At 37.2% G+C, this 14,785-nt stretch overlaps 1 protein-coding gene across 19 annotated transcripts in view; it reads right to left on the reverse strand.

The window, feature by feature from the left end:
* NBEA (neurobeachin) overlaps positions 1-14,785 on the reverse strand; it is a 460,574-nt gene that overhangs the window by 42,625 nt on the left and 403,164 nt on the right. For all 19 annotated transcript variants that reach the window (XM_085555249.1, XM_085555204.1, XM_085555247.1 and 16 more), the window contains one exon: positions 5,212-5,379. In XM_085555249.1, the coding sequence (XP_085411375.1) occupies positions 5,212-5,379 (168 nt within the window). The remainder of the gene's footprint in view (positions 1-5,211; positions 5,380-14,785) is intronic.

Raw genomic sequence — 14,785 nt, forward strand, 5'->3', positions numbered from 1 at the left:
AGGGAAGAAAAGGAAGAGAGAAGAAAAAAAAAAAAAGAAAAAAAAAAAAAAGTAAAAAAAAAGTGAAAACTGATGTGATCTACTCTGCTTCCTGTGGGCATATTTCACTATAACAGATCCAGAGGGATGCTTTGTTATTCCTGTCAGATCAAAGATAGAGGTAACAGACGAAAATATAATATGAAAAATAAAACCCAGAAATGAGGGTAACTGAAATGCACTGCAAGACTATTGAATGATTATGACTTTTCAACTTATTTAAATATCAATCCACAGCCAAAGAAATAAATATTGCATAGGCCATATGTTCTGTTAGCTGCCAGCAAAACTGTACTCCAAGGACAGTGACTGACTGTCAAACACTGACAACTATAATAATTTTTCAATTTGCTCAGGTATTTTGAGTTTCAAAACAGGTTCTGAATAAATATTTGAGCCCAGTAATTTCCCACTGTTTTGCTTCCTTTTCTTGTGTTCAAAGAATGCATAGATGTATTGAGAAACATAGGTGAGTGGGCAGTATTGGTGGAGGGTGCGCAGTTGGACTAAATGATCGCAAAGGTCTTTTGCAACCTTAATGATTCCATGATTCTATGACTCCCAACACACTGGAGGGATGCAAGCTTCTGCTGAAGATGCAGAATGCTGGCAGGACAGTCCCCATGTTGTGCAGCTTAGCTGCATTTGTTGCTCACATTGAACATAAAGAAGTCAAGAAGTTAATCTACAGCACAGTGCGAAAAATAGTTGTGTAAGATAATTTCTAACTTTACCTTTTCAAATATTTCTAATCACAAGCAAATTGAATGTGTGGAGAAAAAAAGAATGATCTGACCATATTTTAAACAAATGAACAGAAAGCCTGAAATATTATGAGGTTATACTTAATATATGCTTCTGGTGCTATGTGGTATCCATCCACTATATACCACCTGAACAATATTTTGAGTTTGTTCCATGATTCCAGCTCTTTTATTAGATGTGCTAATGACACGGATAACTACTCTGTTCCTTTCCAGCCACAACACTGTCATACAGAAACAAGTTCCTAAATTGAAAAACAAAAAAACCCCACAACTCTAATGATTTTTGATTAATCAGATTTCCAGCTGTTCAAATGTTGGTATCTGCAAAAATGCCAACATTCTTCTAGGTATTTCAACTTGGACAAGCAGCAATTGAGACAAGGGGTTGGGGTGAGGAGGAGGGGGAAGTGGGGGCACAGGAGAAGTAAGGGACCTGAAAGCTGTAGATATTTAGGGAGAAACCAGAGGAGAAATTATATTTTCCTAAAGAAACAACACAAAACTAATAATAGAAACTACATTGCAGATACTGTTTTTATGCATTAGCATTCCGAGCATCAGCTCTCTGAAGTCAGCTGTATCTGTCCAGTGGAAATGACTTAGATTATGATGTATACTAACAGTAAAGACGATTCCAAATAACATCTAATGTCCAATATAACTACTGTTTACATATTAAAAAGAGATACAGGCTTTGTACCAGCTATGTTCTGTCATGTTTCTCCACAGGAGAAACTGTCATAGTTAAGTTCATTATCAATTACTGCTTTACAAGTACAAGATGAGTTAAGCTGTCATAATTTTCTCAGCTAGAGATCCTGTGCTGTCAAAAAATGTCAATTTTTAATCTGACAAAAGGAAGAAAATTATCTGTTATTCTGACCTCTAATTTCTTGACATTTTAATGCTGTAATTGCTGTGGTTAGTGCTGCAACCATGATTTCACCTGTCAAGCAAGAATGAATCCATATCCTTAAGCTGTTCTTCAAGTTTCAGCTTCCTCCTCACTGCTTTTACATTGAAAAAGCAAAAGTAAATGTAAAAGGTTGAAACAAAAAAAAATATTTCACAAAACGTTTTTTCTCCTTCTTATTACAATGTAGTAACAATTTTGCATTGCACAGAATAACAGAAGCTACCCGAACTGACCAAATGAGAGAATTTTCCAAATTCTAATCATAAAATACCTAAGTAACAAAATTAAGGTTTATATGTCCTGTGGTGCATATAAGTCAACATTTTCATTTTGCTCACATTTTGTTTTTGTTGTTGTTTTTGATGTTGCTTGATAAATCAAAATTATGTCTAAATGAAACTAGTTCATTCTACCCACCAAGTGCATATCTTAACTTCCCAAAGAATTTTTAGAGAGATAGACATATGACATTTCAGAGACTTCAGTAACATAAAGTTTTAACGCTATCCCATCATTCTAGTTTCATTCAGAATGGCTGAGAAGGAAAACAGCACAGGATGGATGTTTTAGAGTGTTAAACATCAGAGAGCTCTTTTCAGGACTCCTGCATACACTTGAGAAAGATGTAGGAATCATAAAACCACAGAATCACAGAATCATAGAATGACTTGGGCTGGAAAGGACACCAAGTGTCATCAAGCTCCAGCCTCCAACAACCCCAATATCTAATACTAGAACAGGCTGCCCACTGCCCCTTTCAGCCTGGCCTTGAGCACCTCCAGGGATGGGGAATCCACAACCTCCCTGGGCAGCCTGTTCTATCACCTCACCACTCTCTTTCTAAAGAATTTCCCCTAATATCCAACCTAAATGTTCCTTCCCTCAACTTAAAACCATTTCCCTTTGTCCTGCTGTTACCTACCCTTGCAAAGAGTTGGCTCCCCTCCTGTTTATAGGCTACTTTAGGTGCTGGAAGGCTGCAATGAGGTCACCCCACAGCCTTCTGTTCTCCAGGCTGAACAAGCCCAGCTCCCTCAGCCTGGGATAAGCCACACCATCATTGACTACATTTTAATTCAAATCAAATGGAGACTGAAGTAATCTCTTTGCTATTCTGCAGTGGCTGTGAGGTGCTTAAGAAAGTGGTGGAAGCAAAATGCCAGTGGAGAGTATGAGTAGGTCACTGGGATCTGCTTTGGAAATTATGCCTTTCAACCAGGTCAGACCTCAGTGTGACTTTATTTGTAGCCTCATCTCACTAAAAAAGGTTTTGCAGTGACTCAGCTCCACACACTGTTATGGACACAGTTCTACTGCCCTGTCTGTGGACACTGGTCTGATAATGGCTGCTGCCAATCATTGTGCATTTATTTGCTTTTTTCACTGTCATTTATTCATTTACATTCACCATCTTTATGCCAAAGCAAGGAAATGCTCCCATTTATTTAGCAAATAAATACCAAATGAACTTTTATGCTGATATATGAATTTTCTTGAATAACTCCAAAACTCCATTCATTTTAAATGGCCATGCTTCCATGTCAAGACACCAGATGCCACGAGCTACCATTATAAAATGCATTAAATAACTATTATCATTACTTGCATACTGTTTAGTGTATCTGTCTTTCAGGCTTTTAAAGAACCTTTTGCTTTTAATTTATTTTCTGGAATATCTGGTAAAAAAGAAATAAAATAAGAAAAAAAAATGTGCTAGTACAACAATATGTATACTTGTAAATTAAACATGACAGCTGGTAGATCATCAAAATGTCAAAAGCTTTGTTACTGGACAGAGAATGTCTCACTACTAGCAATGTATTTTCTTTGCTAATCTTCATGTGGCAATAAGGATGAAGTTGTGCTTTCAGTTGTTTACTTGGCGTAAATAAAAGCTTAAGAAGAGGTTTATGCGCTACTGACTGGGAGGGCATGGGTTAGATGTACAAGTGACTGAACAAAAACATTTCCATGAATTTCTTGAAATTTCTGATGACAAGTTATGCATGTAAGAGAGCCACAGGAGAGCTGAAGAGCCTCATCATGTCATAAGATGTTAAATAAGGTGCACAGACAGACAGATAGACCTCAATCCTACAAGCTGCCCTGTGGGAGCAGTTCTTTAAAGTCAAGACATCGGAGTCTGCCCATGCAAATCAGGACTTTAAGCCATGCTAATCCCTTGCATTCATAGTGCTTGACACCTGTTTTATGCTTTAAAAACCCGTGCTCCTTTGTTTTTGCAGTTTTCTACTTTTTTGACTCTTCTCACCATCAAAGTTTTAAATGCAGAAGATGATTTTGTACACATTAACATCAAATATTTGATATCAATACAATTTTGTCCATTTGTAAAACCAAGAGAATACTGTGTGCAAAATATAAGCTTTACAGTACATGAGATGAAAATCCAGCTACAGCAAAATAAGAAAACAAATGCTTTTTTTGTTGTTGTTCTGCTCCTGAAAAAGCACCAAATATAGAAAGATACAACTCAGCACTAGAAAGCAACATGACATAACCCAGAATTACACTGAATTCAATTGCTTTCTATAGCATACTTCCCTCTGAAATCTGTAGATTTCAGAGCAACTCTAAGATACAAAAACAAACAAACAAACAATAACACATCGCCTGGCAATGTATAAATTATTACTATTTTGCATACAGCAGATGGTAGCTATCTGGGGGAATGGAAGATTGTGTGTACAGCTTCATCACAGCGGTACTCATCTAGCAGCTGTTGCTTCTTCACACTTTCCACCTAATTTCAATTGTCTTACCCAACGATGGGATGATATTTGAGAAATAATGTTTCAAATTAACAGTCTTACTAAAAACAAATACAGAAACTGGAAGGAAACATATATCAAGGTAACCAGTACTTTTTTTCTTAAAATTTAATGATAATGACATTTCAGATGCACACTCTGTATACACACATATATTATGCACACACATACAAACATAAATGCTTATATGCACACTTGCAAATATTTTCTATGTTGGCATCATTTTTATTATGATTTATATGCTTAACACAAAAGTAATTTGAATTATTTCTGTTGTCCACCTAGCGAGCATTTTCATATCCATAAAGATATTGCTTCCCACATTATCTGGTTGAAAACATTACAGTTTTTTCCTGTAACTGTGATGCAGTCTTTTTTCTTTAGCTTTTCAGTTCTAGTAATTGAGTAAACTTACTCAAAGTAATTAATTTTAAAAAGTTTCAGAATTTAAATTGTAGAATATACATTACGTTACAATTTTCCATAGCACAAGTGGCTATAAAATATGAGTATATTAGTAAACCCAAACAAAATACCCTGGGACATCTGTTTTATGGCTAGCTAATTAATTCTTGCTTCTGAAAGGTTCAAATTCTGAATCAGACCCTACAATTTTTGGCAGCAGTGAAAGGTGGAAAAAGTACCATTTCTTGTGAAATGACAGCAGTTTTTAGAATGAAATTGCATAAACACCTACCTCCCTGAGGACAGGATCAGTGATACTGTCCAGGTTCACAGAGCCTTCATATGTTAGGTAGTGGAAAACATTGAGTGCACGCACTGCTTCTGGTCCCCGTTGCTTGTAGCCAAATATAAGGTCAATCCACTGATGAAGTTGACATGAAACAAATTCACTTTCCAGGGCCTGCAAGTGAAGTTCAGAGTAAGGAAGTAAATTCCATCATCATGCACTTTTGTGCTTAAATTGTTTCTTGCCTCTCCTATGATTCGAGGAATCATAATAGGTATCATTACATTTCCTGTTCAGGCTCATTCAATTAATTTGAAATCTTTCAAATACCAAACAAACAAACAAAACAGATTTATTTTATTTTATTTTATTTTTTTGGGGGGTGGGGTGGGGGGAGGGGGGTGGGGGGGTGGGGAGGGAAAGGGGGGAAAACAAACCTGAAAAGATATTTTTATTTCATTCAACTTTATATCAAGGTATTTTTTCTTTTCAGCTACCGCGTTTCTCTTGGCTGCAAGGGGTTAATAATTAATTTGGGCTTGTCAAATAAGTTAGATAATTCGACAAGAGAAACTGATAAAAGTGAGAAAACAAGTTCATAAACCCAATATTCATCCATATTTTTCCATCTCATTCTATTAGCCTTAAATCTAACAGTAAAATTTGAGGATTACAAAGTTGTATTGACAAAATCAGGTTCTGAACCCTCTGTGTGAGTTTTCACTTATTTCTCACAGGAAAACATTATTTTTCACATTCATTTCTGACATGAGATTGGTCCACCAGGGAAAAAAAAAGGACATGACTAGTTTAGAAATGTCTTCAAGGATTGTTACCCTGTTGCTTAGCATATGGAAAGGGACTAACGCTACACAGAGTGAATGACGGCAAAATTACTGAGTATTATACAACCACTATGCCTTTACCAAACTATTTGCATCCTTAGTAGATATCACTGTCTAAAATGTAACTTTCAAAGCCTGAAGGCATTACATAGCTTATCCTTATCCCTTACCAAGTTGTCTCAAAATGTATGTTAGATACTCTAATTCTTTGATTCCCAGTGCTAACTTTAGAGAATGCCTAAGATAAACAGTAACTGGTACTAAAATGAAGATTCTTGTACTACCAGCAGTGTTTCTATATGTGCCCTTTCCCAAAATACATCAGAATTGTGCTTCAGTACAGTATTGTATACCCAGTTCCCTTTGATCAAGGTAGATTCAGATCTGAGCACTAACTTCCAGTTAGTTTATCTGAAGAAAACTAATAATGAAATCACAGAATGCTTGAGGTTTTCAGGGACATCTAGATGCCAAATTGTTCAGCACCTGTCCTACCAGGGGCAAACGAAGCAGGGTGCATAGGGTCGTGTTGAGGGGACTTTGGAAAATTACCAAGTAGGAGACGCCACAGCCTCTGGGCAGCCTGTGCCAGTGCTCTGCCACTGCACAGCACCGAAATGCTCCTGGTGTTCAGATGGAACCTCCTGTGCCCCAGTTTGTGCCCATGCCCTCTGGTTTTAGCCCTGGGCACCACTGGACAAGAACCTGGCTCTGTCTGAAGAAAAAAATTCCAACCTTAATACAATTTATTATGTAAATATCTATGTCAAGCTCACTGTCTTTCTTCAGCGCACATGTAGAGCTGACTGCAATCAGTTGTGTAATGTTATCTAGCACTTCTAATTTTCAAAGATTACATTTTGTCTGTGTTTGTTGTTTACTTGTTTTGTGCTGTTTTTTTTTCTCTTGAATAATCATAATTCTTCCATTCAGGTAATCATTCCACAGTGCTTCACATAGAAGAGGAACTCTACTTCATGATGGAAAACCAGAACTCTCTGACAAAATCAGTAAACATTATTTCAGAGGAAAATGGATGGGAAGGCTCAGGCTTCAAAGCTGACATGGAGCTCAGTTTTCAAGGGCTGAAGTTTGGGATTCTACAAGAACCTACAAACAAATGTTGCAGAGAACTGTATAAAAATGTGTTACTCCCTTTCCAAAATCAGAGGCCATCACATGCAAATTTTGCCTAATATTATTAAAATACATTAATAATAAACTACTTGATTTCACAGTGTGTCTCTAAATAAATAAGCAATGTCAGATCCATAATTATATTATCTTGCATGTGTACAGAATGATATAGACAGTAACTGCATGATCTTGTGTAATCTTTTTCATACATCTTTTACCTTATTCAGTTTAAAGGATGTTAGCATACGAGGACAAATTTAAGTAAACTACCACGATAATGAATAAAGTATTTCCTAACTTTTAAATGGTCGATTTTTAATGTTCCTTTGAATGCAAGAAAATTTAGAGCAGGATTTTAAGTCTGCTGTCTTTCCAGTGTCCATCTGTGACCAACTTACAATGAGCAGGCCAAAAGTTCTCTTTCTCTGTTCTCTGCATTTTATAAGGTTGGCTTGTGGCCATATCTATCACTTATTAAAAAGCAGATCATGAAATGAAATGTCAGGTGTTTGCAGTGGACAAAAATAGCATTTTTATTTCTAGAGTATGCAGGTAACATTTCAGGTAACTGATAGAAATTTGAGATAGAAGTATACTAGTTAAAGGTTGGACAGTAAATCTGAAATTAAAAAAAAAAAAAAAGAAAGAAAGAAACTAACTTAGGTCAAATCAGCATATTTCACCCATTATCTTCTACAACATTCTCTCCCCTATGGTAGCAGAATTGAATGCCTATGTTATGTTTCCCTGAGGCAGTTTCAACTTGCATGACCAGCCGCTGCTCAGCCGCTTGTCATTCCAGAGAAGGTCTCAGTGACCCTGGCAGGTATGAAGAACTTCTATTTCACATGGATGAACTGCTCCTTAATAACTTACTACACAAATGAGCTGTTTTTCCGTGGCAGCATGTCCTGTCCCCTGTCTGCAACACTTTAAGCAGATTTATTGTACTATCTTTAGAGGTCTAATGCTTCTTTATAGGTCTGTATGTTTAAATGGGAAATACGTAAGAGACAAATTTAGTTATGTGGAGGTATACTTTTCTCAATTCCACACAAAAGTGGAAGTCCAGTTACTGCTTGGGAGACTGTGAGGATGCTGGTGTGGCAAGGACAATACTTGCCAGACACTGTGTGGTGGGTGACTGCTGTGGCATGGATTTTGGCAGAGGTGCCTGCAGAATCTTCTCCCTAATTTGCTCTAATGCAAAAGCTTTCTCCCTTCCGTGAAAGTCCCTTCTGAAAATGTATGAGTGTGTCACTGTCAGCTGTACATGGTTTGGTTTCTCATGAATATGCAATGCTCAGTAGGGAATAGGGTGAGAGAATTTTCTGTGTAAATATAATTTGTAGATACAGGAGTAACAACATGCAGAAAAAGACAAACATTTTGTTAAGGTAAGTAGGTGATGGCCATACAGGATACAGTATTCAAGAAAACTGTGGCTTTAAAACGTATAGGAGGCATTAATAATAATTATCAGCCATATAATGTGTCCTCTTGGACTCCAAGTTGAACAAGAGCCAGTAATGTGCCTTTACTGCTAAGTAGGCTAATGGTATTCCTGACTGTATGAGGCAAAGTAGCACCAGCAGGTGAAAAAAGGTAATCCTTCCTCTACTCAGTGCTGGTGAGGCCTCACCTGCAATGCTGGGTCAGGTTCTGGGCCCCCTTAGTACAAGAGAAATATGGATATACTGGAGAGAGTCCAATAAAGAACCCCAGATATGCTGAAGGGACTGGACAGTGAGAACAGGCTGAGAGAGATGGGACTGCTCAGCTGGAGAAGTGAAGGCTCAGGAAGATCTCCTCACTGGGGTGGGGAGGGGGGTGGGGGTGGGGGGGTGGGGGGGGAGGAGCGGGAGTAGGACAGTGCCAAGAGGATGGAGTCAGGCTCTGTCTAGTGGTGCCCAGTGCCAGGACCAGAGGCCATAGGCACAAAGTGGAGCACAGGAATTTCCCTCTGAATACTGGGAGAGCTTCTCCCAGGTGATGAATCACTGGCACAGGCTGCCCAGAGCCTGAGGAGGCTTCTTCTGAGGAAGATCCTTGGGGATCTTCCAAAGCCACCTGCACATGGCCCTGGCCACCTTGCTCTGGGTGTCCCTGATGGAACAGGAGCTGAACAAGATGGTATCCAGAGGTTCTTGCAAATTATTTGTCTTGGAATGTTTGGTAGTCCTGTGTGGAGCTAGGGCTCAATGATCCCTGTGGGTCTCTTGCAAATCAGGATATTCTGTCATTCCATGACACTGTGTGATTCTGTGATCCTGCATTGTATATATTACTTCTACATATTATATAGAAGTAAAGTTTTAATAAGTATATGGTGTATGTATTAATACTGATACAGCATTACTTATGTCTTTTTAAGAAATACGAAATATTTAACAGAAATGAGGTAATATCCAGCTTGTTTTCTATGATAATTAATAATAAAGAATTCTCTAGTTAGAGAAAGATAAATATTTTGAAGTAAAGGAATTGTGTTTTTTTCTGTGTTTGCATGCAAGCATATGCACACATGTTCCACAGGCTGAAAATCAGACCTGTAACTGTTGTAAAATATAAACAGAAATTAGTAAGTTGATTCCTATGCATAAACTGAGTGAGATTAATATTAGGCAAGTTACTGCTTAGTGGAATTGAGTTCTATATTTATTTCTGATTTTAATTCTGGACAAATATAAGAATTTCATATGTCACTCCTCAGTACGATTTTTAACTAGAACACCTGAATCATAGAATCATAGAATGGCCTGGGTTGAAAAGGACCACAATGATCATCCATTTTCTACTCTCCTGCTATAAGCAGGATCACCAGCTACCAGACCAGGCTGCCCAGAGCCACATCCAGTCTGGTCTTGAATGTCTCCAGGGATGGGGCACCCACAACCTCCTTGGGCAAACTGTTCCAGTGCATCACCACAGTGAGTGAAACATCTATGAACGTCTATGCTTTCCACAAGACGTCTGATTTAAGAAACCTAGGTAACTGCACTTAACAGTGAAAATTTCTTCCTCTTAAATTCTGAGCTTTCTCAAGGATGAAGGTAGCACACCTTCATCCTAATCTGGAGTAAAAATTATGCTTCATGGACATTCCAATAGGAGGCATTGGTTTTTATTTTAATGCAAAACATATGTTGTGTAAAGTATTTGGAGTTCTAAGTTTATATTATAAGCTAGTCCAACACATTTCTAACACATCGGTGTTTTGCATTAGTCGTTTCTTTTTTTTCTTTGTGTGTGCATGTGTCTGGAGAATAGAAAAGCTCTGAATATACAGATTGTCTCAGCTTAATATTTCACTTCCTCTTTCAGCGCTTCTTGTACCATTTAAGGGGGTAAAGTCTTTGACTCTTGCTGCACAATAAAAAAGAAATACTGATATCTGGAATTAGTTCTGTTTGTTTAAGCAAAGCAATCTTTTAATAAAAGTGAAACAAATGTATTGTACATATTTGGGTTATTCTAGGGATGCCTGCATCGGAACTGATCCTTTATGTGAGCATCTTCAATATGTAAATAGATTCTTCAGTGATATAAGAAAGCTTCAAAATAAAAACAAAAACAAAAACAAACAAACAAAAAAAAAACATTGTCATTTCCCAGTTAGACTGATTCACCTGTGAGCTGAATGAGTTTAACTGCATTAAGAACAAACCTTGGCAAGGCACAAAAACATCAGACATTCTACTACTGATGGAATAATACAAAATCTTAATACAAAATCTTATGTACCGCCTATCTGCTACGAATGAAATGCCAACTGCTGCTGAATGGTGAGCAAAAAAAATAAATCTCCCTGATCCTCACAGCACAGAGATTTCATAATAGAAGTATCTAATGACCATTGAAAAAGCTTTCTAATTATGAAATACTATGCATGCTTCTGAATAGCCAGAGAACAGTACAAAAATGCAATTGGCAGCAGAAGAGTTTAAATAAATCATTTCAAAGACAGAAGGAAAATTCAATCTTAGTAACAGCTATGTAATAGGAACAAAATATGTATAAGAAAAACAGGACACCATTCAGGCTTTCAAAAAACATAATTTGCAGTGAACGCGTTTTACTCAACACTGTAATTTGCAATTTAATATGTGTCTAAGCCATAATGAAAATATCATTATAATTAACTTTGAATTACACAATATTGCATCTTTTGTTTCCAAATTAAAGACTGGTTATTTCAAAAGCTCTGCTTCAGTGTTTAGCAGTGGTGTTTCCTGCCTTGATTTAACATGCTTGACTTACTGACTGAATATGCTCTATTTCTGGCTCTCAGGACTGCTTGAAGTCTGTGGGGATTGAGAGACTGAGCAGGACTACAGATGCACATCTGTGGAAGGTTTTATGCGTGGGTTTTTTTTTTCCTGGTAAACTGGGAGATTATGATTGATGAGCCTAGCATTAGGGTAATGTTATCAGGGACACTTTCTGCCTCCGTCCTTTGTGCCATCACTGAGGTCAGACCATAATCATGTTAGCATTGAACATAGTGCTTTATTAATGTTTCATGAGTAAGTCCACAGTAATCAGTCTAGCTTTGTATGGATAAATAAAAGTGCTGCAACAATCCCTGATGTATATACACTGAGACTTTAGAATCTGCTGTAATAGATCTTAAAATAACAGGACTGAGTGCCTTTTCCAGTGTTTATCGTAAGTCTAATTTTCCAAAGTTTAGAGCAGTCTTGTTTGATGGGAAATCATTTTTACTTCCATTTCTGCATTTGGTTAGAAAAATGTAACACTTGACTGAACTATCAAATGAAACACCCCTGAACTCGTTGCCCTTTACTAATTTGAACAGAATTTTAGTAAGTCTTGTTAACCAATTGTTTAAACTACATCTTTTTATATGACTGTGTCTATATGGTGTTTCACTAGACTCTTCTCTGCTTGCCCTGGAAAGCCTCAGGATGAAATGCTGAGATTCTTGGTGTTATTTAAAGAAAAAATTTACCTCTGTAAATGGTCAAGTAGGCTTCATAAAAAAATTTGTATTTACTTTGTCCATACAGAATTACACATAACATATAAGTTCCCACCCTATGTGACACAGTACCACATCAGATCCTACTCACTGAAATGAAATGACTACCACAGACTTAATCAGACAAAAGATCAGAATAACACCTACTTGAAACATTCTTCAATTTTTTGTGGCCTTCCTGTAAACCTACTCTTGGCTTGCTTTGTAAACCTCATGCAGAAATCCTAGACTTGCACAAACTTGCTGTATTTTACACGTCAGCGCCATACCGGGGCTACTTTTTTTCTGGAGATGGATTCTCGTGTAACAGCCAGAGCTTGGCCTGGGGATGACCTAACTGAATAATACATTTTCTGACCAGCTCAAAACATGGTATTAGGTAAGGAATGTCAGGCTTTCCAATTCTATTTATTTGTTCTCTGTGTTGACCTGTCTGTTTCCAGTGTCCAAAATGGAATTGTAGCGGCTGTTTGCCCTATGAGCTAATAAAACACTACGCGAATGATTCCCTGAAAATATATTACCTGTTTTATCTTTCAAAACACAACTCTGTGACTTCTTTCTATATCTACTTTACACATTTTCATGAAGGCAGTCATCCTACTTCAGTTACTTGCTTCTTTATGATAAGCTTCACCAAAAATTATTCACCTGTAACACTATTTTAACATCCCAAAGTTCACATTTCTTCTAACCTCTGAACTGCTTCCAAATGCAAATACTTTCTCTGTCTTTGAGTCACCCAGAAGTGAATCTAATATTCCAGGTGCAGTCTCAAAAGAACCATAGGCAGGTACAACAATATACGTTATCTGCTGTGATGCAACAACTCTCCATAGATGGCATCCAAATACTTTGGTTCTATGTAGAACTATGGAATTATATCTGATCTAATTGCTGCTCATTATCACCCTTCCCTCACTGCCGCTCTCCTTAAGTACTATTTTTGTTTCCAGACTTCTGCTTCCTATTGAATATCTTTAATCCTTTCCTTCTAAGGTTATCTTCAGTGTGCTTTCTGCATCTAATTCAAATAAATCTATGTATCTTTCTCTTGTTTTCTAAGCCATTCCCAACTTCATTATCACTTGCAAACTTCATCAGGCTACTCACTTCAAGACAGTATGTATCTGTGTAGAACTGAACTTTTGACTGGTGATCATGCTTGTGCTAAAAGTAGACACTGGGAAGAAGAAAGGCAATCCAGAAAATGCCTCTAGTTAGAACTATATAATAACAGCACAATGTACACAGGAGTGGAAGGCAGAATAGAAAGAGCGTGATACAAAATTGAGATCATTTGTGTTTTTAGAAATTGGCAAAGTAGTCTATTAGTTGAAATGGAGAATCTTAACACCAGCTTATCCAATTCACAGCAACTTGAGCATACTTACGTATGTCATTAGTGCTATTACAGATTAAAATTTAAAAGCATTTCCAGCTTTTATCTACCAGTCTTTATTGAAAGAATAGTCATGAAGGGGAATAGTCTTGCACTTTAAGTATGTGCAAGCAGCTGTTTTCTTCAACAGCTGCTAATACCTCAGAACAACATTTCATGTACAGAGCTCTTAGGCTTTTTTTTTTTTTTTTTTTTTGAGAAAGCAGAAACAAACTAAAGTTGAAGATTTTCTACAAGTGAACTCTTAGCACATAAATCTCTTTATCCTCATATTAATCCTCTCATCTTTGTGGAAAGATGGAAAAACACACTCTAGGACAGAAAAAGGAGCATTCTTTATAAAATTTCACCAAAGGGAATCACCAATATATATATCTCATTTTATTTCCCAATAGATGACAGCTTGTTTACCCTTTGCCACTAAGGTACTGAGCTTCTGTTCTTACACATGTCAAAACCAAGTTGCTGATCAACTTCAGTAAGATTACTCCTGGGCCCAATTCAGGTTTCACCACAGCCATGATCCAAAAAGAGGGCTCTGTGCAATGACATGGTCATGCTGGAGATGCTCACCTGTGACAGCATATGTTGCACTTGAGAATGGTAATGGAGGGCAATGATCCTTTTTGTTCACCTCCCCTTCCCTCAACCCCCCCCCCCCTTTTTTTTTTTGGTGGTAAAATTGCATTTGAATTTATTGCTAGCAGCTGTGACAACTGCTTGTTTTTAGAAAGCATGTTACATTATGTGCAGCTATAAGTGAAAACAGCCAAGATTAAGAAGGGAAATATTGTTCAGTTTCATCCTGCCCTTTATGGACTACTCCTTGGAACACATTTCTCATGCTTTGTTTAGTATATTTCATATCTTGAAAGTGAGGTTGCCATCACTTCCTTAGGAGACTGTTGTACATATGTCAAATCATTTACTGTTCCACACAGGCACTTCTAAATCATAGGAATAAGTTTGTTTTTATAATATTCCTCTATTCTTTTGAACTTCATACAGCTATTTTTCCATCAGTCCCTGAAGAACAATTTTCTTTAAATACACATTTCTTGAAATTAAATTGCCAAACTGATCATAAGAAAAATAATACTGCTATACATACAGTGCTAGAACAAAAGCCCTGTAGGGAATAATGAAAAAGCTGAATGGCTCTGCAACTTTATGGATCCCAAAGCTTCAAAAGCT

Source organism: Coturnix japonica, chromosome 1 (assembly GCF_054131305.1).
Source record: "Coturnix japonica strain WE chromosome 1, WE-NBRP24, whole genome shotgun sequence".
In the NCBI taxonomy this organism is placed as follows: Eukaryota; Metazoa; Chordata; class Aves; order Galliformes; family Phasianidae; genus Coturnix; species Coturnix japonica.